The 22692-nt window shown below is 39.1% G+C and overlaps 3 protein-coding genes across 3 annotated transcripts in view; 2 read left to right on the top strand and 1 right to left on the bottom strand.

The window, feature by feature from the left end:
- Positions 1 to 9427: 9427 nt before the first annotated feature.
- Positions 9428 to 10150, top strand: LOC129742873 (uncharacterized). Its single transcript, XM_055734817.1, has one exon. The coding sequence runs from the start codon at positions 9428 to 9430 to the stop codon at positions 10148 to 10150; it is 723 nt and encodes a 240-aa protein (XP_055590792.1).
- A 36-nt stretch (positions 10151 to 10186) lies between these two features.
- Positions 10187 to 12764, top strand: LOC129742872 (uncharacterized). Its single transcript, XM_055734816.1, has 4 exons — positions 10187 to 10680; positions 10854 to 11256; positions 11454 to 12435; positions 12505 to 12764. Exons 1-4 carry the CDS (start codon positions 10187 to 10189, stop codon positions 12762 to 12764), a joined length of 2139 nt encoding a protein of 712 aa, XP_055590791.1.
- A 1652-nt stretch (positions 12765 to 14416) lies between these two features.
- LOC129749348 (uncharacterized) overlaps positions 14417 to 22692 on the bottom strand; it is a 24483-nt gene continuing 16207 nt past the window's right edge. The window contains exon 2 of the mRNA XM_055744292.1: positions 14417 to 16648. Within this exon, the coding sequence (XP_055600267.1) occupies positions 14464 to 16605 (2142 nt within the window). The 5' untranslated portion in view covers positions 16606 to 16648 and the 3' untranslated portion in view covers positions 14417 to 14463. The remainder of the gene's footprint in view (positions 16649 to 22692) is intronic.

Raw genomic sequence — 22692 nt, 5'->3', positions numbered from 1 at the left:
TTTTTTTTTTAAATATTATTCATCTTAAAATTAAGGAATTGAAAAAGTTTTAAAAAAATTCTAAAATACATGACAAATTTTCGAAAAAGAAATTAATTTCGTACTGATATTTAATAAAAGTTCCAAGTGGAACCAGAAAGTTCGTTAGGAGCTCATTAGAAAGTACGATAGTAAAATCGATTCGCCTGCTTCACAAGTCACTTAGAACGCACAGAAAAAAAATCTATGATACTTGTATGGACTATTCATATTCCGGAGAAGTCCAAATTAAGCAATAACGAAAAACAGCCTTCATTTCTCTTGAGTACCTTTCATCGAGCTAAATGTGTACTGCAACATCCACCCACATTACAAGAAGACAGAGGGCACAGTGCGATATGTCATGCTCATTTGCTCTTTTCCAATACAACTGGACGGTTGATAGCGGTAAATTGTGGGATGATGGGTGGTTTGGAATGCAAAAATGCAAATTGTTTTCCTGAATAGAGGCTCTTCTGGCACAGCCAAATCTACATGAAACCTCTTCGAATCTTTGGCAAAGTTCGAAGCTATGATGGTGTTTGAAATTCACTCCATATTTGGGGATCTTCAACGGTTCGTTGAATCTAACACAAGGGAGGTTGGGCTCGAGTTATGGGTCTCATCTTTGGCGGCTTTTCATCAAGGGTCGATATGCCACATAAATCGAACTACATTAATCGTGAGTCGTACTCGTTTCTAGCTTTGAAAAATTCCACCGAATGAATGATGGACTCTTCTTTGAAGACGATTATTCAAACGTTACGTACCACTCGATTGTTTCAGTTATTAAGTATCAATTGTATTATGAAGATACACTGATATTAATCTTTTTGGTAAACTAGTCAATAATAAAAACGAAACAGTAAAAGAAGTAAAGATTGAGCTGAAAATTCTCAACCATCTGGCTACTTCATTTCTTCATTGTACCGGTGGCCTGTGAAGGTTAGATTGCAACCGAAAATTAACCTATCGAAATGCTCATTAACAGAAAAACACCATTCAAGAACGGCGGCAAATGGACCGAAGAAAACTGTTCGACATTGAAAGTTTGTTTTTTTTTTCTCATCCACGCTGTGAGAGGAAACTAATTTACCAGTTGCTGCCTTGCCTTCGGTATAACACCGTCGAGTAATTTAGAGCTTCAAAGAATATTTCGCAACAACCACTAACGGGTTTTTAGATAGACTGAATAACTGAATCATTCTTCGACCAGCCGGTAATTATTTACTTAATTTGAAGTGAAATTCAAAAACTAAATTCAAAAATTTAAACCCTTTTAAAAATCCTGTCCCCATCTAGTCTTTTCAGGTAGCAGCTCATGATAAATTTTTCGCCAAGTGTCAAATTAATTTAAATTGACCAGAACCCGCAACACCTCACCAAGTTTATGCATAGAAAATCTCGAAACGCCTGGTGCATACATCCATAATGAGAAAAAAACAAAAAATGGGAAAGTTGTCTATTAAACTCCTCAGAAAATTGGCACCGGTTAATCAGAAGTCGGTGCCATTGCGTCGAGTTGTTAAAGATCTTCATCAGCATCCCCTGAAAGTTGGTTATGAGCTGATGAAGATATGCACACTAGGTACAGTAGGTACCCGCTCTTGTTCGTCACGATTAATTTATTTACTCTCGCCGCGCCGCCATCACGCGGGTGGGATAATTAAAAACTAATTATCGCGCGGTTGGACGCATCGGATTAAGACGGTCTCAACGGATGCAGTTTTGATGGAACATTTGCTGGCATTTAAAAACAAAACTGATCTACATGGATTTTTTATGGCGCAGTTCAGCTCTGCCACTTGCCCCTTCGAATGATGATACGAACAGCAAGTTCTAGAACCAGTGGGAGGATTACAAATTAATACGAGATAAGGCGATAAATACAGGAGGCGTAAAAGTTCTATTGTGATAACACAAATATTTGCCATTTGCCTTTTCAATGTAGCGGTGAACAGATTTTTTTTTTAAGAGTGATTTACAAAACTCACCAGAAATAAATCTATTTTTTTTTATTATTGGTGACTTTAATGCAAAACACCGATCTTGGAATAATATTTCATCAAATTCAAATGGGAATATTTTATTTAATGACTGCTCAGTGCTCAGCAGGTTATTATACTGTTGAATATCCTAATGGGCATAGTTTTTCTTCAATTAGAAATCCCTCTACAATTGATTTGGTTCTAACGGATTTGGGCGAGCATGTAGTCAATTAGTTTCTCATGCGGACCTCGATTCAGAACACCTTCCAGTGACTTTCTCTTTATCCCAAAGTCCCATTGAAAACCCTTTAAAATCAACATTTAACTTTAAAAAAGCTGACTGGAAGCAATATAGGAATTTTATTGAACGTAATTTAGATGTAAACGTTCCACTGAATTCAATAGAAGATATTTATTTGGCTGTAGAAAATTTGACAACTTCAATAGTCAATGCTAAAGCCGCTTCAATACCTAAAGTTAAACAGAAATTTAATCAACCTTTGATCGATGATGATCTTCAGTTTTTGATACGACTGAAAAACATTCGTCGACGCCAATATCAACGAACTTGGGATCCTTATTTGAAATATTTTCATTACGACCTTCAAAAAGAGATCAAACGTCGTTTAAATTTTATTCGTAATGAAAATTTTGCTAAAGCAGTAGAGGACATAAAACCTTACTATAAGCTATTTTGGAAATAAACTAAAATTCTGAAAAAGCCCCAGAAGCCAATTTCTACTTTTAAACATGGGGATAAACTTCTTTTAACTAATTCAGAAGAGGCTCAAAAATTACCCCAACAATTTGAGTCTGCTCATGATTTTAATTTAAACGTTGTAAGTCCAATTGGTGCTCAAATTTCCCTAGAATTTGATGATTTTCTTTCTAAGCAAAATGTATTTGAAAGTTCTTGTGAGACAAATATTGATGAACTTAAATTGATTTTCAAAAAATTTAAAAATATGAAAGCCCCGGGGGAAGATGGGATTTTCTATATTCTTATTAATTAGAGCCTTCAAGTTATCAACCAATAAGTTTGCTTCCTTCTTTAAGTTAACTATTTGAGAGAGTTTTTTTTTTAATAGAATGATGATTCACATTAATCAGAATTCTATTTTCCCTAATGCACAATTTGGTTTTCGTCATGGACATTCTACTACACATAAACTGTTAGAGTGAGCCGAATATTCGGCTTAACGGTTTTTCGGCGGTATCCGGCGCCGAATATTCGGCCGACCGAATATTCGGTACATCTCTAGTAAATATAAAATTTTACATTTTTACTGTCAAAAATGTTTTGAAGGAAAAAGTGTAAATTTGCTGCATACATTGAGGGATAAAAAATACTACAAAATATTCTATGAATCGAACTTACTGTTTTATTTTTTACAAGTTAAAAAACAGGTTGCAAATTTTAGAAGACTGGAGTCAATTATATATCATTCATTGCATTCCTTGATATTTGTAGTTTACGGCAGTTTACATTTTGTCGTTTTTTATCAAGAAAAATCGAAGCTGGTTGTCAGTATTAAGAAATAGGGGAGATAAGGGCATAAAGGTCACCTTAAGAAAGATGCTTATTTACCCATAGAAAATAGCTTTAATATGTGAGTTACAGGATTGTTTCGTGTTAAGGAGCGCTGAAGTGGTCTAGCGGATAGGCTGGCGCGAGTCTGGTTTTATCATGCCAGGCGTACTGGGTTCAATTCCCGGTATCGGCAAGAAAAACTTTTGGGTTCGAATTCCATAAGTGGCCGACGGGTAAGATGTGTGTTTTCTCTTATAATTGACTATATAATATGAATGTTCAATTAGTTTCCAGCTGGGCAGGTATATACACGAATGCGGAATACCTGTCGTCGATTCATAACACTGAAAATGTGATGAATCTTATACGGTTACGAAACTGATTGTCTCGTTCCTCAAAATAAGACTCACACATACACAATACACATTCATTACATGACAGTTCACACGAAGCCATTGTGTCGGGTATGTGGTGGTTTGCATTGAAGATATGTATGTTGTATGTTGGTAATCCACCATGGGTGCACGGATTCACCGCAGTTTCTGCCAAAGTATGGGTTCACATGCATTCCTTAGATTATATTAGGTTCGACAAATCTGTAATGCAGCGCGTACACCATACCCGGACCCCATGGCTTCGTGTGAACTGTTATGGAGTGAATGTGTTGTGTTGATGTAGGTATATTTTGGAAGAACGAATCAATCAGGTGGGCTAGTTTACTTACAGGTATTCCGGCATCCGTGTATATACCTGGCCAGCTGGCAACTGATTGAACATTCCAATTATATAGTCAGTTATATTATGAAACACATCTTACCTGTCGGCCCGCTTATGGGATTCGCACCCAAAAGCTTTTCTTGCCGATACCGGGAATCGAACCCAGTACGCCTGGCGTACCAATACCAGACTCGCGCCAGCCTATCCACTAGACCACATCGGCGCTTTGGTGGTTTGCATTGAAGATATGCCGAATTATTGATCTAAAGAATGCAATTCAGTGCATACGTTGGCGAAACTGCGGTGAATCCGCGCACCCATGGTGGATTATCTACATACATACATACATACAGGATTGTTTCGTGTTAAGAGAATTTAGCGAATCTAGCAGCGAATTCAATTCAATGAAGTTAACTGAATTATAAAGCTACTTGACTTGTGTCATCTGACGCTTTGGCCAAGTTTTAAGGTGTCGGAGTTATAATCAGAAAACACAAGCTCTATTTCTGGTTGAGGCGATTTTTTTTTTCATTCAAAATAATGATCGATGCATTTTGCATTAAATGGTGAGTCGTAGATCCATCAATCAAAATCATGACAAAATAATGTATGTCTGTTTGTAGAATACAAACAATTCACAAACAATCATACATCATGTTTCTGGTGCTTTGTTTGACGGATGATGCTACTATCCGTGTAATGCAACAATCAAAATAATCGATCATGAATGGTAAATGAAAAAAATAAACTCGACCAGGAATCGAACTAGTTTTCAGTGGACTCATTTAACCCTCATCCGCATCAGGGTGTCATTTTGACACCATTGCAAGTTTGAAAGCTTGTAACTTTTTTCAGAAGCTTCAAAATACAAACATTTCTTCGGGGACCCTAAATGAATTTAAAAGTTCTTCAATATTGCATCTTTACTTTTTTTATGGACGAACCCTGGAAGCCTGGACAAAAAAACTCCCTTTTCCGACTTTTGGTGTCATTTTGACACCACAAAAGTAAAATCTATTTAAGTCGTTTGAATTGTTATGAACTTCATATAAATTATATATCAATGGGAACCTTGTAATGTCAGTAAAATATGTTTAGAACATTATATACAGCTAAAGTTACAGGTTTTCTCGTTATTCAGCATGAAAAAAAAATCCGAAAAAAACATGCCTCACGAAAACTGCTGTAGTTTATATGTTACACGTCCAAAAAAATATTTGCCTTATGCATATGAAAGCTGAAGCTAATGCCTACATCATGAAGACAAGAAATATTTTTTTAAATTTTTTTAATGAAATGGTCACAAAAAGTTAAAAAAAGTGGTCTAAAAAACCTACTTATCATTCGATTGCTAATAAATACTGTTTGAGCGATGGTAGAGTGTTTTAAAAAATATGACTACAAACTTTATTGAAATTCTAACATTTTGCTGCCTTTAGATTTTCGATGCAACAAAAATTGAAATTACTGGAATTTTTCCAAAGTTGATTACTTTGCGCGATTTTTTTACAAATTGAAATTTCATCTGTTTTTGTGGTCCACCTTCAGGTTGTACCCGGATTTTCATTGCTTTTTTTGTTTTGACCAATCAAGAGTATATTCATTGGAAAGCCAAATTAATCTACATTCTAGTGAAGTGCAGCCGAGCGAGCACATGGTCGACTAAAATCCAGAGTCGATGGGTGGGGTTAGAGAAACAAGAGAAATCAATAGAGGGAAAGATCACATGCGGGATATACATGGTGTTTCGATAGAAGGTCCAGCAGTTGATCGGCAGAGCTCGATTGCTCGTGTTGGCCGATTCCATCACGTTCATTGGCTAACGCGCCGTTGTACCGAAGCGGAGATCGCAGGTTCAAGTCCTACCGGTGAGCCGTTGTATCTTTTTCGAAAATTTCCTGATATTTACGGCTTATGTTCTTTCGTTCTTTGATACCTCATGTTTCTCTAATTCTTCTCATCACATACGAAAATGTGATCATTTTCAGGTACAAAGCGAATTCATAACATCAGTATTGACTTCAATGCCCTTTTGCTATCTCGAAATAACTATTGGCCTATTTGTTCGCGTCGAAATTTTTAAGGGGAAATGGGCGAATGAACTGTGGAATTACACACTCATAAAAAAAACTATTCGCCTTGTTAACGCTGAAACACCCTTCAAATACTGTTCTGAAAATCGATGTACTACTGTAGTAGTTTTATAGCGGCATTGAAGATGAGCTTTTTGTATTGCGCTTTCGATTGTATTATTAGTAGATTAGCGATAGGAGAGAGTCTACACAATTTAGCTTCTCTTAAGTAGATTATCAGTAGAGTTGAATAAATCTGACTCTTGGCTCTTGAACACCGTACGAGACGGTCATCGTTCTTACTGCAGCCCGAGTGTTTCAGTTTTTCTTTATGTCCGAGCCCGTACTAAGTCCGTGAACGTCGCAAGTGCTCCGAAGTGCTTTTCTGTGGCCACCTCACTAGCCCCTCGAGCTAGTCGAGGTTATGAACAATCATAGTAGTCCTTCGAACCGGATGTGGTCTAGTTTCCGGAAATACAGTGCGCTAGTGAAGTGACCTCAGAAAACGCGGAACTTGGACGTTCACCCTCGAAAAAGCATCGGAACAATTGTCCGTTCACGAAATGGTGGACTTTGTGAACAACGTGTTCCGAACAATGGAAGATTGTGTCTGCGGAACAGTTGTGGCTTGTTCCTTGAAAATTGCGAACAATTTTCAAAAAAAACAAAACCCGATCCAAGTGCATGAACATTGAGCGATCGGTAGAAATAATTGAAATTGGAACTTCAACCCTCGATCACACGTGCATGAACGGTCGAGTTGTGTGAAACAGTTCCAGAGGAAAAAGTGCTACAAAAGAACGAAAGCAGTTTGCATGGTGCAGTAGAGTGGATGACGTACTGTGTAAGTCGAAAGAGCTCGAAAGAATTCGCCATTTTATGCCAGTTTGATCCCTCACGAGGCTGGATTGTTGGATATGTATGTATGATATGCCAGCATGATTAAATGTTTTCAGGGTCGGTCATAAAACGGTGGAATCGTTGCGTTGTTTCCGGAAGTTTAGTTAAAAATTGAATTTTGAGCATTTTTCCTTTTTCGCAATGGCGGCTGAGAAAAAGATCCAGGTGATGTCTTATTACCGTATGATAGACTCCATTGAGTCACGAGCGGAAAAATTGCTTTTGTTTGTGCGTTCGTTTGATACCGAGAAGCAAGAAAGTTCACTTCTCGAAGACAAGCTTGAGTCGATTGACCAGATGCGTTCTTTATTGCATGAAACTGAGGTTAAATTATATGGGGTAATTAAAGAGGATGAGGTTGGGTCCCTGCAGATGACAATTGAGAAAATAGAAGATTTGTTTGATGATATCCGCCACCGAGTTCGAAAGATTAATCGATCCTCCCAAGCCGATAAGTGCCCCAGCAGCAGTCAATTCAACACAACACTCCCATACAAAATTACCAGATATTCCTCTTCCTCGATTCAGTGGCCAATTGGAAGATTGGCTAACATCAGGCGCTATCGGCTTCCAAGGAATTCTGGCGACAAAACACTAGCGCCAAATGAGGGTTGACGGGTTGAGATCCAAGCTCGAGTTTGAACTTTTTTCACACACACACATGCACAGGTGCAAATTGCATTGTTGTAATCAATATAAACATAAATATTGTGTGTGTGAAGTCACGCTGATTTTCAAGGTATAAGTGTGATGATGTGCTTCCATTCAAAGCTTGAATGCAAAGCTGCAATGCTTGTGTGGAAAGCTGCAAAGCTTGGATCCCATCTCGCAGGGCGGCAGCACCATAAACATTGTGTAGGTGACGCCAACGATTTGTTCGGAAAAGCAACAGCCCGACTATCTTGATACTGGGAGATCTTTGCTAACATTTAAGTTCCAATTTAATTCATTGATTAAGCGTCGTGAGAGTTTGTCAGAAAGTGAGAAATTATTTTACTTAAAAGCTGCCATCCAAGATGGTTCAGCCCGTCATGTCCAGTCCTCCGAAGACAATTTCTCATCACTCTGGAAGGCATTGTGTTCGGAGTTTGAGAATAAGCGATTGTTGGTAGATAGGCATATTGCTCAGCTGTTTCATCTGAAACCTTTAGTTCGTGAGTCTGGATCCGCATTACGAACTTTGCTGAGTGACGTTACTCGTAACATTAGAGCGTTGGCTAATCTTGAGCTAAAATTAGAACCTTTATCTGAACATTTCTTGGTTGTTCTGGTATGCGCGCGATTGGACACCCGCATCAGAAAGGATTTCGAGCTTCAGTTTACTGATCATTCGTTGCCATCTTGGGAGAAACTTCTCGAGTACCTACAGTCTAGATGTAGATGCCTAGAGAGCATAGACCAGGATAAACAAGAGGTTCAAAGTAACCGACACCATGTTAGAGACTGCAATAAATGTGGAGGCCGTCACCACACTACGTTGCATGAAAATAATGCTAACCAGCCAACTCAACCAACACCTACCCCGCGTAGGACCCCTGATATGCCTACAACGTCCTCAAATGCGCTAGTAGCTTCCGTTGCATGCACCGATTCTCAGCCGAAACAGTATATTCTCTATACCGCAGTTTGCATGTTAGAAGACGAGTTCGGTATTTCCATCAGCTGTCGTGTTTTGCTCGACTGCGGGTCGATGCATAATTTAATATCCACGCGTGTGGTAAACGCGTTGCGCTTGCGGAAGACGAAAGTGAGTATGACCGTTGAAGGTATTTCCGGTACGCCTAAGATGATTTCGAGTAAAGTCAGAGTAAAGATCCATTCCACCTACAAGTCAGACTTCACCTACAGCACAGAATGTTTGGTCATGAGCAAAATTACAGGAAACTTGCCAATCAATTCGTTCAATATTGCTTATGGGCAAATTCCGACTCGCAGATCCGTGGTTTAGTCATTCACGAAGAATTGATATGCTTCTTGGAATACAAGTCTTCCATGAAATGTTTACTGAGCAGATCCATACTATAATTGAAAATCCTCCTTGTTGGTGTGAAGAAACCGTCTTTGGTTGAGTAGTAAGTGATTCTATTGAAAGACCAGAAGTTGATCGAACGATCTCGAATGTCTGTCAGATCGCTACGAATGAGGCGTTGAGCGAGCAAATTAGCAGATTTTGGAAAGCCGAGTCCATTCATGAGCCTCGAATGTTGACTCAAAACGAAAGTGCCGCAGAGCAAAGTTTTTCCGATACTTGCTGCCGATTGGAAAATTGTCGCTATGAAGTAGGCCTGCCTTTGAGACCCAGTATAAAGGATTTAGGTGACAGTCAAACGATAGCTTTGCGTAGATTTCTACAGACAGAAAAACGACTGATTCACGACCAAGATCTTTACGACCAGTACCGAGAATTCATGCATGATTATGAAATCCAGGGCCATATGATTAAGTGTGATACCAATTGCTCAGGAGGATATTTTCTGCCACACCATGCAGTGCTTAACTTGGCAAGCACCACGACGAAGCCGCGTGTCGTTTTTGATGCGTCTGCAGCAGCTTCGCGGGGAGGTTCCCTGAATGATCACCTTTACGTTGGCTCAACCATTCAGCCCAAGCTCGCCGAAATCGTGCTACGATTTCGGGTGCCCAAGATTGTATTTACGGCAGATATTATGCAGATGTTCAGGCAAATTAGAATCCGAGAAGAAGATCAGAAGTACCAACAGATATTTTGGCGTCGCCAGCCGAACGAATCTTTAGAGGTGTTCCACTTGACGACAGTACCGTATGGGACAGCCTGTGCGCCTTTTCTGGCTACAAGAACGCTCGAGCAGCTTTGCATGGATGAGAAGGAGCGTTTCCCCTTAGCGTCGAAGGCGGGAACCGAAGATGTCTACATGGATGATATCTTGAGTGGACCGAACACGTAAGAAGATGCCCTGAATCTGCAGACTCAATTCGTGCAAATGACCCAGGCCGGTGGGTTCAATCTCCACAAGTGGGCGTCAAATCATCCCGAATTATTGAGGCAAATTGATAATACCGAGCACGAAAGAGCGTTTTTCGAAGATGAGAAAACCACAAGAACTTTGGGTTTAACCTGGCAACCCAAAAAGGATGTATTTTTTACCAAATTTCACGGAATTGAATTCCATCTGGGAAAGACGACAAAGGGAACCATATGCTCTGACATCGCCAAGCTCTACGACCCACTGGGACTACTGGGTCCGTTGATTTTCGCTGCGAAAGTACGAATGCAGAAAATTTGGCAACTGAACGAAGATTGGGATGAAATATTGGCACGAAACGACGCTGAAATCTGGGAGGTTTTCCGCAACCAGTTGAATGAGATGGGGGAAATAGTGATTCCTCGTTGTGTTTTCCCCCATTCGAATCCGCAATCTGTTGAATTGCATGGATTTTGTGACGCCTCCAGTCTGGGATATGGAGCTTGCGTCAAGTTAGATCTTGTGATATGACCAACTGTAAAATTTCCTTCCTTACCTGAAAATCCCGAATCGCACCCTTAAAGAACGCTAAACTCACGATACCGCGCTTAGAGCTAAGTGGTGCGCTTGTACTTGCCCGATTGATTTCCAATATAACGCACAACCTTAAGATTTCATTTTCCAGAATCATTCTCTGGTGCGATTCCACCACACCACTTTCCTGGATCAAGACCGACCCTAGCCGACTCAAAATCTACGTAAGCAACCGAGTCATCAAGATACAAGAGTTGGCTAAATGCATTGAGTCGAGATACGTGGGAACGCATGACAATCCAGCAGATGTAATATCTCGAGGATTGTTGCCTTCGGAGAAACGAGATTGCGAGCTCTGGTGGTCAGGCCCGAACTTCCTGTACCACGACGAAGAAGATTGGCCTAAAAGATTCCAGCACATCCCGACCGAGCAGCTCCCGGAAACGAAAAACACAAGCATTAGCCTCACAGTTACTGACCCTCCTGCCATGTTTTACCTGTTTGCGACAGAACAACAACAGAAAAATGCAGCGAATAATGGGATAAGTTCTACGGTACATCGACCATATACGACCCAAGAAAGACAGACAGCATCGATACGGCGTTCTACGTGTTCCTGAGCTACAACGAGCGACGGTTGCATTGGCCAGTATTGCGCAACTAGAGACCTTCTCCAACGAATTCAGCTGCCTCAACGCCGGAAAGGTAATTCACAGTAAAAGTAAACTAATCAGCTTGTCTGTGTTTTTAGATCGATCAGAATATGTTCTGCGAGGGGGGGGGTCGGATTCGCCACGCACAACTGCCCGAAAGCCAGAAGCATCCTATTATTCTGCCAGCCACGCACTGTTTCACTCACGCCGTGATTCGTGCGTATCACGTTGAGATGTTGCATGCCGCTCAACAGCTTCTACTTTGCGGATTACGCAATCAATTTTGGATTCTGCATGGCCGCAGTACGGTGCGAAGGGTCTTTCGCCGGTGTGTCACTTGCATGAAAGCAAAACCGGCAGGAATGCAGCAGAAAATGGGTGACCTGCCCATTGCGCGTTTGGAAGGTGTACACGCATTCTACAACACTGGGGTAGATTTCGCCGGACCGATCTATCTGCGACAGCATAACAAGCGTAGGACTGTTTCGTACAAAGCATATGTGGCCGTCTTTGTATGCTTTGCTACACGTGCGATCCATCTAGAGCTAGTGGGCGATTTGACAGCGGATTCCTTCATCACTGCACTACACCGATTCGTGTCCCGTCGGAGCAAGTGTACCAGATTGTTCTCCGACAACGGTCTTAACTTTGTGGGCAGCCGATCAAAGTTACGAGAAATGTACGACCTGTTTCAGTCTCAGCTTCTGAAAGACAAATTGAACGAATTTTGCTCCAAGTCAGCCATCGAATGGAAGATGATCCCACCAAATGCCCCACACTTTGCCGGGTTGTGGGAGGCCGGTGTGCGCTCTGCCAAGTATCACCTCAAGCGCATCACTGGAACAGCGAACATGAACTTCGAAAAGTACACGACAGTGTTGGCTCGCATCGAAGCGCTGCTCAACTCGCGGCCTATCACCCCGCTGTCCGAGGACCCACAAGATTTACGACCTCTGACTCCTGGTCATTTCTTGGTCGGCCGCCCTTTGACTGACATCGCAAAACCGAGACCAGAACGCAAGGAATCAACACTATCTCGCTGGCAACGTCATTCGAAAATGGTCCAACATTTCTGGGATCGTTGGTCTCATGATTACATCACGACGCTACAGAACCGCAACAAGTGACATGTGCGATACCCCGTAAAAGCTGGTCAACTGGTCATCATTCGAGAAGACAACGTGCCGACAATAGCGTGGCGCCTCGGCAGAATTGAAACGGCTATTCCTGGTCCCGATGGTTTGGTACGCGTCGCAGATGTGCGTGTTGCTGATTGGTCCAAAGGCACCAAGATATTCCGACGTCCGATAGCCAAACTGTGCCTGCGGCCAATCGAGGACAACGAGGTAGAACCTGAACACGACTCCAAAGACGGCAACGAGAATACCGAAGATAAGAAAAGTGATTGAAATTTTCTATTTCAATGGGGGCAGCATGTTAACGCTGAAACATCTTAAAAATAGTGTTCTGAAAATCGATGTACTACTGTATTGCCGCTGCCGGCAAGTCTGTCCCATATGCAAAAACAACGAACCGAGAAAAACGGCTTTAAAGATTTTTATAAACATTCGTGGATTTCTCGGTTGAAACTTTATCTTTTTTACTTCTTTCTTCGCAAATTGTTTTAGAATTTCGTCCAATGTGTTTTTGATTTGGAAGTTGTTGATGCGGAGAAGAAAATAATGATGGGACAGCCTTGCGTGTATATTTCGCATGCGGATTAAATATACCCGCAAAGCTGTCCCATATTTGGCTTTTCTTTTGTCAGTTTATCATTTGATTCTCTCTATCTGCGCTGTATTATTCACTTTACTGGTTGTTTACTGATAAAAATAAGTTTGAAATGATGTTTATGACATGTTTAGATAGTCAAAAATAAAGAAAGTTTATCGTAAGAATTGAGTGGGTCTAAAATTAAATGAATAACAAAGTTCCATGAATAAAACAACCTGTACCATCATATTTTGGAAAGTTTATCGGTCGATTATCTTTTTAGAAAGACTATAAATACCTTCAAATTAAATTAATGCTGAATCAAAAATAGCAAAGTATCTTGGCTGAAAATATGTGATGAGAAAAATCAATTCAATACGTATGACTTAAGCGTGTGCTACCAGGTACGCGTATTTTTGTTCATAGATTTTATGAAAGTCCAAGTAGCAAGTAACAGCATGACAAAAAACAAAAAAAAAAACATGGCTTTGTAGCTGACTATTTTCCATGTTTTACTAAGAACAATTCAATAAGCTTCATGCGAAATTTAAAAAAAAAAATGGAATTTCCCCATTAGGCTAAACTTAGCTTGTAAAAATTATGGAGATTTTTATTATTAACTTTACGGATCTGTTTTATCTAGTCAATCTTTCGCAATTTCAATGAATGCGTATTTTGTCGCACAAATTGTATATTTGTAAAATTAACGTAAATTAGAGAAGCAATTTTGAAGCATTCTGTATAAATAGACACATGGGACAGCTTTGCGGGTATATTTCATATGGGACAGACATGACTTGGTATTTTTTCATATATGTTGAGAACAAAGTTATGGAAGTTTTTAGTCTAAATTGAAGAACTAACTGTATTTGAATGATTTTGGAGATAAACTGAAAAATGACGAAAATGCATATGGGACAGTCTTGCGAATAGCGGCAGTGTAGTAGTTTTATAGCAGCATTGAAGATGAGCTTTTTGTATTGCGCTATCGATTGTATTGTTAGTAGATTAGCGATAGGAGAGAGTCTACACAATTTAGCCTCTCTTAAGTAGATTATTAGTAGAGTTGAATAAATCTGCCTTTTGGCTATTGAACACCGTACGAGACGGTCATCGTTCTTACTGCAGCCCGAGTGTTACAGTTTTTCTTTATGTCCGAGCCCGTACTAAGTCCGTGAACGTCGCAAGTGCTCCGAAGTGCTTTTCTGTGGCCACCTCACTAGCCCCTCGAGCTAGTCGAGGTTATGAACAATCACGCCTTATTTAAAAAATTAAATTTAACTTCACTAAAATAAGAAAAATTAAAAAAAGATCATATTTTCGGATGTAAAATAAAGAGTTTAACGCATTTATGTGATAATCTGGATTTGTTTACAGTTGGCGCATTTGCCGTATTCAAAAATCGATATTTTTTAGTATTATTTTGATTGCACAAAGAATCGGTAGAACAAGCATCAAAATCTGGAGAACACCCTTCAAAATCTGAAAAAGCAGATAAAAAACACCCACAGCGAGAATAAAAATCAATACCAATGATTGAAAGTTGTGTTTTGATTCCTGATTCTCTGGTCTTTCGTTGGTCGTTCTATAGCCGGTATCTGATTCGTACTTATTGCCGTGACTATTTCCGGTGGACGAGAATCGGTGTCCGGAGTTGCCGCCAGACATGTTGTACACTTTGCATTTCCGTGCTTCGGCAACGGCTTGGAGTAGAAACTGAAAAGCCTGCACCGATCCGGGTGCTTTGTTTTTGTCTGGATGCAACAACAGCGCAAGCTTTTTGTAAGTTTTCTCAATTTCGAAACCGGAGGCCTCTTTGGTAATTCCGAGAATTTCATAGCAATCTTTACCTTTCAGAACCTTTTGCACCGCATCTAACTGTGCTTGGGTATAGTCAACGTTCAGCTTTGGCTCTCTCTCAGTTTCTTTCTTGGCCGAAGTTGCCCGTTTTCTGGCAGTATTCTCTTTAGGACACGACGACGAAGAGCTCCAGGCGCTCTCGACTCGCCGAAGTAATGCTTCGGCTTCCCTCAAAGGGCACAACTTGATGGATTTTTCGGCTAACTTTTTAGCTTTTTCCAGATTGCCTTCGTTCAAGGCCGCCTTAGCTAAATTAATACATCGTAGTGCTTCTTCCTTATTAATTTGATTATAGTCAACGTTTACCTTTGGTTTGTTGTAGTTTTCTTCACTGGCTGAAGTTCTCTGTCTTTGAGCATTACTATCGCTAGGACGCGACGAAGAGCTTGAAGTGCTTTCAATACGTTGCAGCAATTCTTCGGCTGCCTTCAATTGGCACAACTTGATGGATTTTTCTGCAAAAAAATTTGCCTTTTCTAAATTGCCTTCGTTGAAGGCAGCCTTTGCCAAGTCAATACATCGTAGCGCTTCTTCCTTATTAATTCGACTATAGTCAACTTTAATATATGGTTCATCGTAGTTCTTTTTATTGGCTGAAGTTGTCTGTTTTCTAGTATTCGTTCCGGAGGGCGTCGAAGCGCTTTTGAGACGTTGCAGAAAATCATCGGCTTCCTCCAATCGGTGCAACTTGACAGATTTCTCAGCTAAGTTTTTAGCCTTTTCCAGATTGCCTTCGTTGAAGGCAGCCTTCGCTAGTTCAATGCAACGCAGTGCTTGATTCTTGTATGTTTGATTATAGTCATCGGTTACTTTTGGTTTGTTGTAGTATTTGCTAGTTGCTTGTCTTTTGGCTTTCATGGAGGCGGTTTTTAAATCTCGTAGAACAGTTTGGGCTTCTTTCAGAGGGCACAAGTAAATGGATTTCTCGGTAAACTGTATTGCCTTTTTCAAATGACCTTCGTTCAAGGCAGCCTCTGCCAATTCAATATATCGTAGGGCTTCATCCTTGTTTGCTTGAGTAAAGTCAACGTTTGCCTTTAGTTTTGTGTAGTATTCTTCACTGACTCTAGTAGCACGTTTTTTAGCATTCAGGGAAGCATTTTTTAAACGTCGTAAAACATCTGTGGCTTTTTGTAAAGGGCACATCTTGATCGATTTGTCGATTAACTTTATTGCTTTTTCCAGATTGCCTTCGCTGAATGCAGACTCTGCCAAATCAATACATCGTAGGGCTTCATTCTCGTTGGCTTGAGTATAATCAACGTTCACCTTTGGTTGGTTGTAGTTATTTTTATTAGTTGTAGTTGTAGTTTCCTGCTGGCTCAATGTCACTTTCGATTTCTTGTCGTATTTCCTGTTGGTCTTAGCTAACTCATTCGCGTTTCCCAAATTGTCTTCATTGAAGTTATCTTTTCTGAGGACATTGAATTGCCTTGTTTTACTCTCGTTAACTTGCGCATAATCACCATTAAACTTTGATTCTTCGTGGTCTTTTCCTCTCGTTCTTTTATCGGATTCTGGTGACGAAGTCGAGATTCTGTTAATCCTTCGTAGAAAATCTTCATTTTCCAGAGTAGGGTATATTTTGTAGGATTTCTCAGCTAAATTTTCTGCCAACTTCAGATTTTCTTTTGCTAGGTCAATGCATCGTTGGGCTTCATCCTTGTTAGTCTCCATTGCGCATTGCCCAGCTGCAGGTAATATAAAAACTTTGCGTGACCTATAAAGAGGTGTAAATAAAATTCAATGAAAGTTTTTAGTTAAACTGGAACTTAAAAATCTATGCTTACACGTTTATAAGTAATCGATTGCTTTTACTAAATTATGTGTGCTTCTTATCTAAGTTTATGAAATATCGGCCAATTATCTTATATATAAAAATGGAGACGTTTTCTTTGTAACAACATCACGTATGAATGGTCGGTCGGAATGAAGTGAAATTTGGTGTCTGAGGGTTTTTTGGGTCAGAGATGGTTTGTATAATAGTTTCAAGAATCTCACTTTTTATGAAAGGGGGGTCCCCATACAAAATTATCTCTTTACATCTTATATATAAAAATGGAGACGTTTTCTTTGTAACAGCATCACATATGAATGGTCGGACGGAATGAAGTGAAATTTGGTGTCTGAGGGTTTTTTGGGTCAGAGATGGTTTGTATAATAGTTTCAAGGATCTCACTTTTTATGGAAGGTGGTCCCAATACAAATTAAACTTTATTTGTTACGATTTCCATGAGAATCTTTTCGCGAGTACGATGAAGTGAAGGACGTGTAGATGAAATTAAACATTTATTACGATATATACTTTATAAGGTAAAACGAAGTTTACCGGGTCAGCTAGTTATTCTTATAAAAGTGTTATTAAGACAGCAATGGCGATATTGATAGATGGAAAGGTCAAAGCTAGAACGCTTTGGGTATCTTAACGCAAACCCTAGCCTAATGTAGCCACAATAGCCGAACGATCGTGTGTCCAATGATCGTTGGAAGTCAGTAGGGGAGAAGCGGGCTATTTGCGCCCATTAAGCAGAATACTGATGTAATCAAATATTACACAAATATTACTAATTTTTATGTTGAATTCTCCTTCAGTTTTTTGAAAAATCGATTTGATTACGACTGTTGTCCCCGCCAAAAACTCTCCGTAGTGAACTACACACGAAACCGGTGCCCGCCTCGGTTAAATATCGCACGGTTGAAGTAACCTGAGATCGCGGCAGACTACGCGTAATCGGTCGAAGCAGCGCTGCCGGCCCATCGAAATGTGGAAAATCACCGACAGCGAGGCAACAAGTCCAAATTTTCCAGGAGAAAAAGCGGCGCCTGGAAAAGGAGGTGCTCGAGGAGCTGGAGCAGCTGCATCGTTCCCAAGAAACACGAAAGTTCTATCAGAAACTCAACGCATCCCGCAAAGGCTTCGTGCCGCAAGCCGAAATGTGCCGGGATAAGGACGGGGGCATCCTGACGGACAATCGTGAGGTGATCAACAGGTGGAAGCAGCACTTCGATGAACACCTGAACGGCGCACATGCAGGAGATCATTACGGTGGGGAAGGTATGTACATCGCCGGCGTAGTTCAACGACGAGTGAAGTTAAGGAAGCCATTCTTCAGCTGAACAGCAACAAGTCGACTGGGAAGGATGGCATCGCAGCTGAACTCATCAAAATGGGCCCGGACAAGTTGATAGTCCGGATCTGGGACAAAGAACAACTACCGGAGGAGCAGAAGGAGGGGGTCCCAAGTAAAAATTTTAGCTTTATTATGGTCAGCAAAATTTCGTTTGGACTACAGCATTAATCTGCATAAAAAGCTATCTATAACATCTCCTGGACTCTAATAAAGCCAAAATCAGCTATTTGGCCCTACCCTAGAAACGTCATCATGACATATCATTGTTGGTCACCAAAGCTTTTAAAAAGCTATTATTAAAAATGTTAGCAATTTTTGTTTTCTTCGATTCTGTTAGTTCTCGGAGTTTTATTTTTATTTTTTCCAGCAACCATAATGGTTGATGAATGATGATTGCATTATTGAGATATGATCTGGAAAAATTTGTAGCCAAAAAACCAATGTTTTAACCATATTATGTACTGCCAGTCAACATTTTTGGTAAAACGTGTATGAAACAGTATCTTAAAATAAATGCGCCTCGTCAAATCTGATGGTCGATCATGATGATGGAAAATAGGCCTGAAAAAATATTTTCCAATGCTTGCATTGTGAATCCATCAACATGGCGTCATTTTGTGCCCTTCGATTTTGCAACCAACATGGCGTTAGTCAATTCAATGCTTAATAGTCTGTTTATGGTCAAAAAAATGGCAAATTACTTTTATATTGGTTTAATGATGACCCCAAAAAAAAACTACGATTTGATGTTTCTCTCGCAAGCCAACCAATTACACGCTTAGGTTGAGTTCCTCATTTCTGAGTTGTTAATCATTAGTACAGTAAATGAGGATAGACTTTTTGAATAAAAAGGGATTGGTTGTGAATGACCCGTGGAATAAATCATGAGTTGAAGTCGAATTTCGTTGTCGTTGTATGGATTTCAAGATGGCGGCATTTTCTGAACTTTAAAATGTTGTAAATGACTTAAAATTGCATGAAACACCAACAATATGGGTATTGGGTGAAGGGCTAAACGAGTAGAAGTCGAATTTTGCTTTCAGACGCCATGTTGATGGCGGCATCCGCTTAACTTTTAATGCTGTAAATGACAAAAAGTCGCATTAAACCACCACTATACGGGTAATGGGTGAAAGTGCTAAACTAGAAGAAGTCAATTTTTTTCTTTCCGACGCCATCTTGAAATCCAAGATGACGGCTTCCGTTGAACTTTGAAATGCTTCTAATAACTGAAAATCGCATGAAAGGCCCACAATATTGGTATTTGGTGAAAAGGCTAAACTAGAAGAAGACGAATTTCGCTATCGGACGTTATCTCAAAATCCAAGATGGCGGCTTCCACTGAACTTTAAAATGCTGTTAATCACTGAAAATCGCATGAAACTCCCACAATACGGGTATAAATTAAAAAGGATCTACAAGTGGAATTCAAATTTCGATATCAGGCGTCATCTTGAAATCCAAATGCCGGCTTCCACTGAACATTAAAATGGTTGAAATAAATCACTGAAAGTCACTTGATATTTCCACAATATGGTCATTGGGTAAAATGGCATAATCAGTTTAAGAGGAATTTTTCTGTCAGACGCCATCTTGAAATCCAAGATGGCGACTTTCGCTGAACCTTAAAATGCTGTAAATAACTAAAAATCGCATGAAACAACAATATGGGTATTGGCTAAAGGGCTAAACTAGAAATGTCTAATTTCGCTATCAGGTGCATCTCGAAATCCAAGATGGCGACTTCCACTGAATTTTCAAAAGGTTTTAATCACAAAAAATAAAAACATAAATACAAAATTTAAACAGCATATTTCCGAATATTTATTTCAATGCACAATAAACAAGAAAAATTCAAATTCAAGGCAGGACTTTGGTTGACTTCGGAGTGCATAGCTTATATAATGGAAACAAGAAAAGATGTAAATATAAACCCTCTAATGCATGACTTTTTTATATGAGAACCGGAGTTATTGATTCAATGAAATAATAAGATTTTATATCGAATAACAAAACTGAATTATTAAAGTTTTGGCCCATCAAAGTTAAAAAATATTCTTTGTTAATTCCAATTCGATTTTGCTAGTTTCTTCAAAACCTTGTAAATTGGGTTCAGGAATAAAAATTCCATGGTCTTATTTATTTTAATCCCTAGATTTTTTTGTTAATATATTACTCAAAAACATCCACGTGTTTTTGAGATATTTGTATTTCGATAAGTGTTGTTTTAAAACAACACTATGCATTTAAAGGTTAAAGAATTTAGAGAAAGAGTGCGTTCTTTAAGATGGAAATGTAAATTTATTTTTGTTAAACATTTTCAAAACTATATTAATATGATTTGATATCAGAAACATTAGTTTTAATAAAAGTACCTTTAGATCATAGAAACGTGCTAGTTTTAAGCAAAATGCAAAATTTAAATATTTTTGGATTAATTTATAAAAAAACCACTCGAGATCCAAACCCGGTAATTGCGGTTACAGCGTAGAAGAAACGAATCCGAGATATTAACCAAACAGTAGCGCTACAAAGTGCTCTATACAAGAGTTCAGAGAATTTGGGAAGCTTGTAGGAACAGACATACAAATAATAAGGAAATTAGCTCCTAATGTTATTTTTTTATAATTATATGGCAAAAATGGAGTCATGAGAAAGTACTTGCAAGACACGTCGACAGAAATACATTTGACTTTTTTACAAAAATGTTCGAAAAATATGCAAACAGCTCTCATATAAGAGCAAACACTTCAGAAGTGCATTTTTCATAAATGAAATACAACTCCTAAATAAATCTATAAAACATTTAAATCATTTTAAATCTTCTTCCAGTACAAAAAACAACTCAAACACTCCGTTGATTCCAGAAAAAAACCATCAAATTTGTAAATTTGGTTAACAGAAAATAGGATAAAATTCCAGTTTTTCCAACCAGGTTTTTTCCTTGTTAGAATGCTTTCCAAAACAGAACTTTCGTAAATTTAGCTTACAAATATCTCCAACAATTTTTTTGAATGCATGTTTTTGTGAAAATATCACTTTTCATTCAAAAACTTTTAAAATACTTAAGTGTGTTTTCAGTCGCAAGAAAAACAAAAGTTTTTGAAACTCAATTTATCGCTAGTAGCTATCTATATTTTATCAAAAAATATTGAAAACACTAGAAGAAGACCTTAAAGTTGATTCTACTTACTTTTTAAGAGATCTCTGAAGTAAAAAGTCGTAGTAAAATGAGTTTTAAATTCATTGAAAATTTACACCCCTTTGTTTACCTTTTTTCCTAACTACAAAACGTCGAACATTTACCTGGCATCGCCCATAGAAAATGACTTCTTCGTCACTTCTACAAACAGCCACTTGATGCTTAGGCACAGAATCCTACAAGGGGTCATTCAAATATTACGTAACGCGTTTAGGGGGGGGCGGGGGGGGGGGAGGGGGTGTAAGAGTTTGTTACGCTTTGTGGAATTAGGAAAGAAAATCTGAGACGAATGTGTAACGTAGGGGGGTGGGGGGGTTGAGAATGACCGAAAATTGCGTTACGTAATATTTGAACGGTCCCCAAGTGTTTTCAGCTGTCGATTACACTGTCGTGACTGGACGTTTTCTGCGTTTAGCTGCACAACCTTCTGTGTCAAAATTCGTTTCTAAACTGACTGTATTATGGATCCTTTCCGACTTCGTTAAGCTACATTTTTCTCTTTTTCGCTCGTGCAGAATTCATCATCGTTTTTTTCTCTCTCGTTCTCACATAATCGAAAACCGAAAGCGAAGACGTGTGTGTATATGCAGTTTCTACCTACCGTTCTGCAAATTTTACCAACACTTCTGCATTGCCGATCAGAAGAGAAAAACAAAATTTTATCACATTTTCATATATGATGAAAGAGATTAGAGAAACATGAGGTATCAAAGAACGAAAGAACATAAGCCGTAAATATCATGAAAATTTCGAAAAAGATACAACGGCTCACCGACAGGACTTGAACCTGCAATCTCCGCTTCGGTACAACGGTGCGTTAGCCAATTCCACCACGGTGAACTTGATGGAATTGGCCAACACGAGCAATCTGCCGATCAACTGCTGGACCTTCTATCGAAAACACCATGTATATCCCGCATGTGATCTTTCCCTCTATTGATCTCTCTTGTTTCTCTAACCCCACGCTCAAGGTACAGGTACAAAGATGTACCAAGCGATTTCATAACATCGATCAGTATTGAAAATTTTATCAAAATGAGATATTTTGATACTGATTTTGTTTGTTAAATATCTCAAATTATATCAAAAATCTATATGATCATAGCTAAATTATATCAGTTTTTGATATGCTCCTATCAAGATTATATCTCGATCAGATAGATTGTTTGATAGTGGGCTAAACAAATCCTATCAAAATCATAACTTATATTGATATGAGTGCTTCGAGAAAATTTTCTAGTGGAATGTCAGTAACCCACACTATTTGCTAAAACCTTGTTGCATTTTTGGTTTCCCAAAAATTCGATTCAATTTTATGAATCTGTTGAGCAAAACTCATTAAAGTACGGTTTGGGCAGTTGACTCCGATGTCTGTGTTTCATGGAAAGTTATATACATATCAAAATAAGATACGAATATATTATTTTATAA

Source organism: Uranotaenia lowii, chromosome 2 (assembly GCF_029784155.1).
Source record: "Uranotaenia lowii strain MFRU-FL chromosome 2, ASM2978415v1, whole genome shotgun sequence".
Classification (NCBI taxonomy): domain Eukaryota; kingdom Metazoa; phylum Arthropoda; class Insecta; order Diptera; family Culicidae; genus Uranotaenia; species Uranotaenia lowii.
This window is presented reverse-complemented; position numbering and strand designations above follow the sequence as displayed.

Coding starts and splice junctions, on each gene's coding strand:
- LOC129742873 (XM_055734817.1), top strand. CDS start 9,428: ATGTTGACTCAAAACGAAAGTGCCGCAGAGCAAAGTTTTTCCGATACT.
- LOC129742872 (XM_055734816.1), top strand. CDS start 10,187: ATGACCCAGGCCGGTGGGTTCAATCTCCACAAGTGGGCGTCAAATCAT. Junction 10,681..10,853: donor GGATATGGAGCTTGCGTCAA/GTTAGATCTTGT, acceptor TTCATTTTCCAG/AATCATTCTCTGGTGCGATT. Junction 11,257..11,453: donor ATAATGGGATAAGTTCTACG/GTACATCGACCA, acceptor CTGTGTTTTTAG/ATCGATCAGAATATGTTCTG.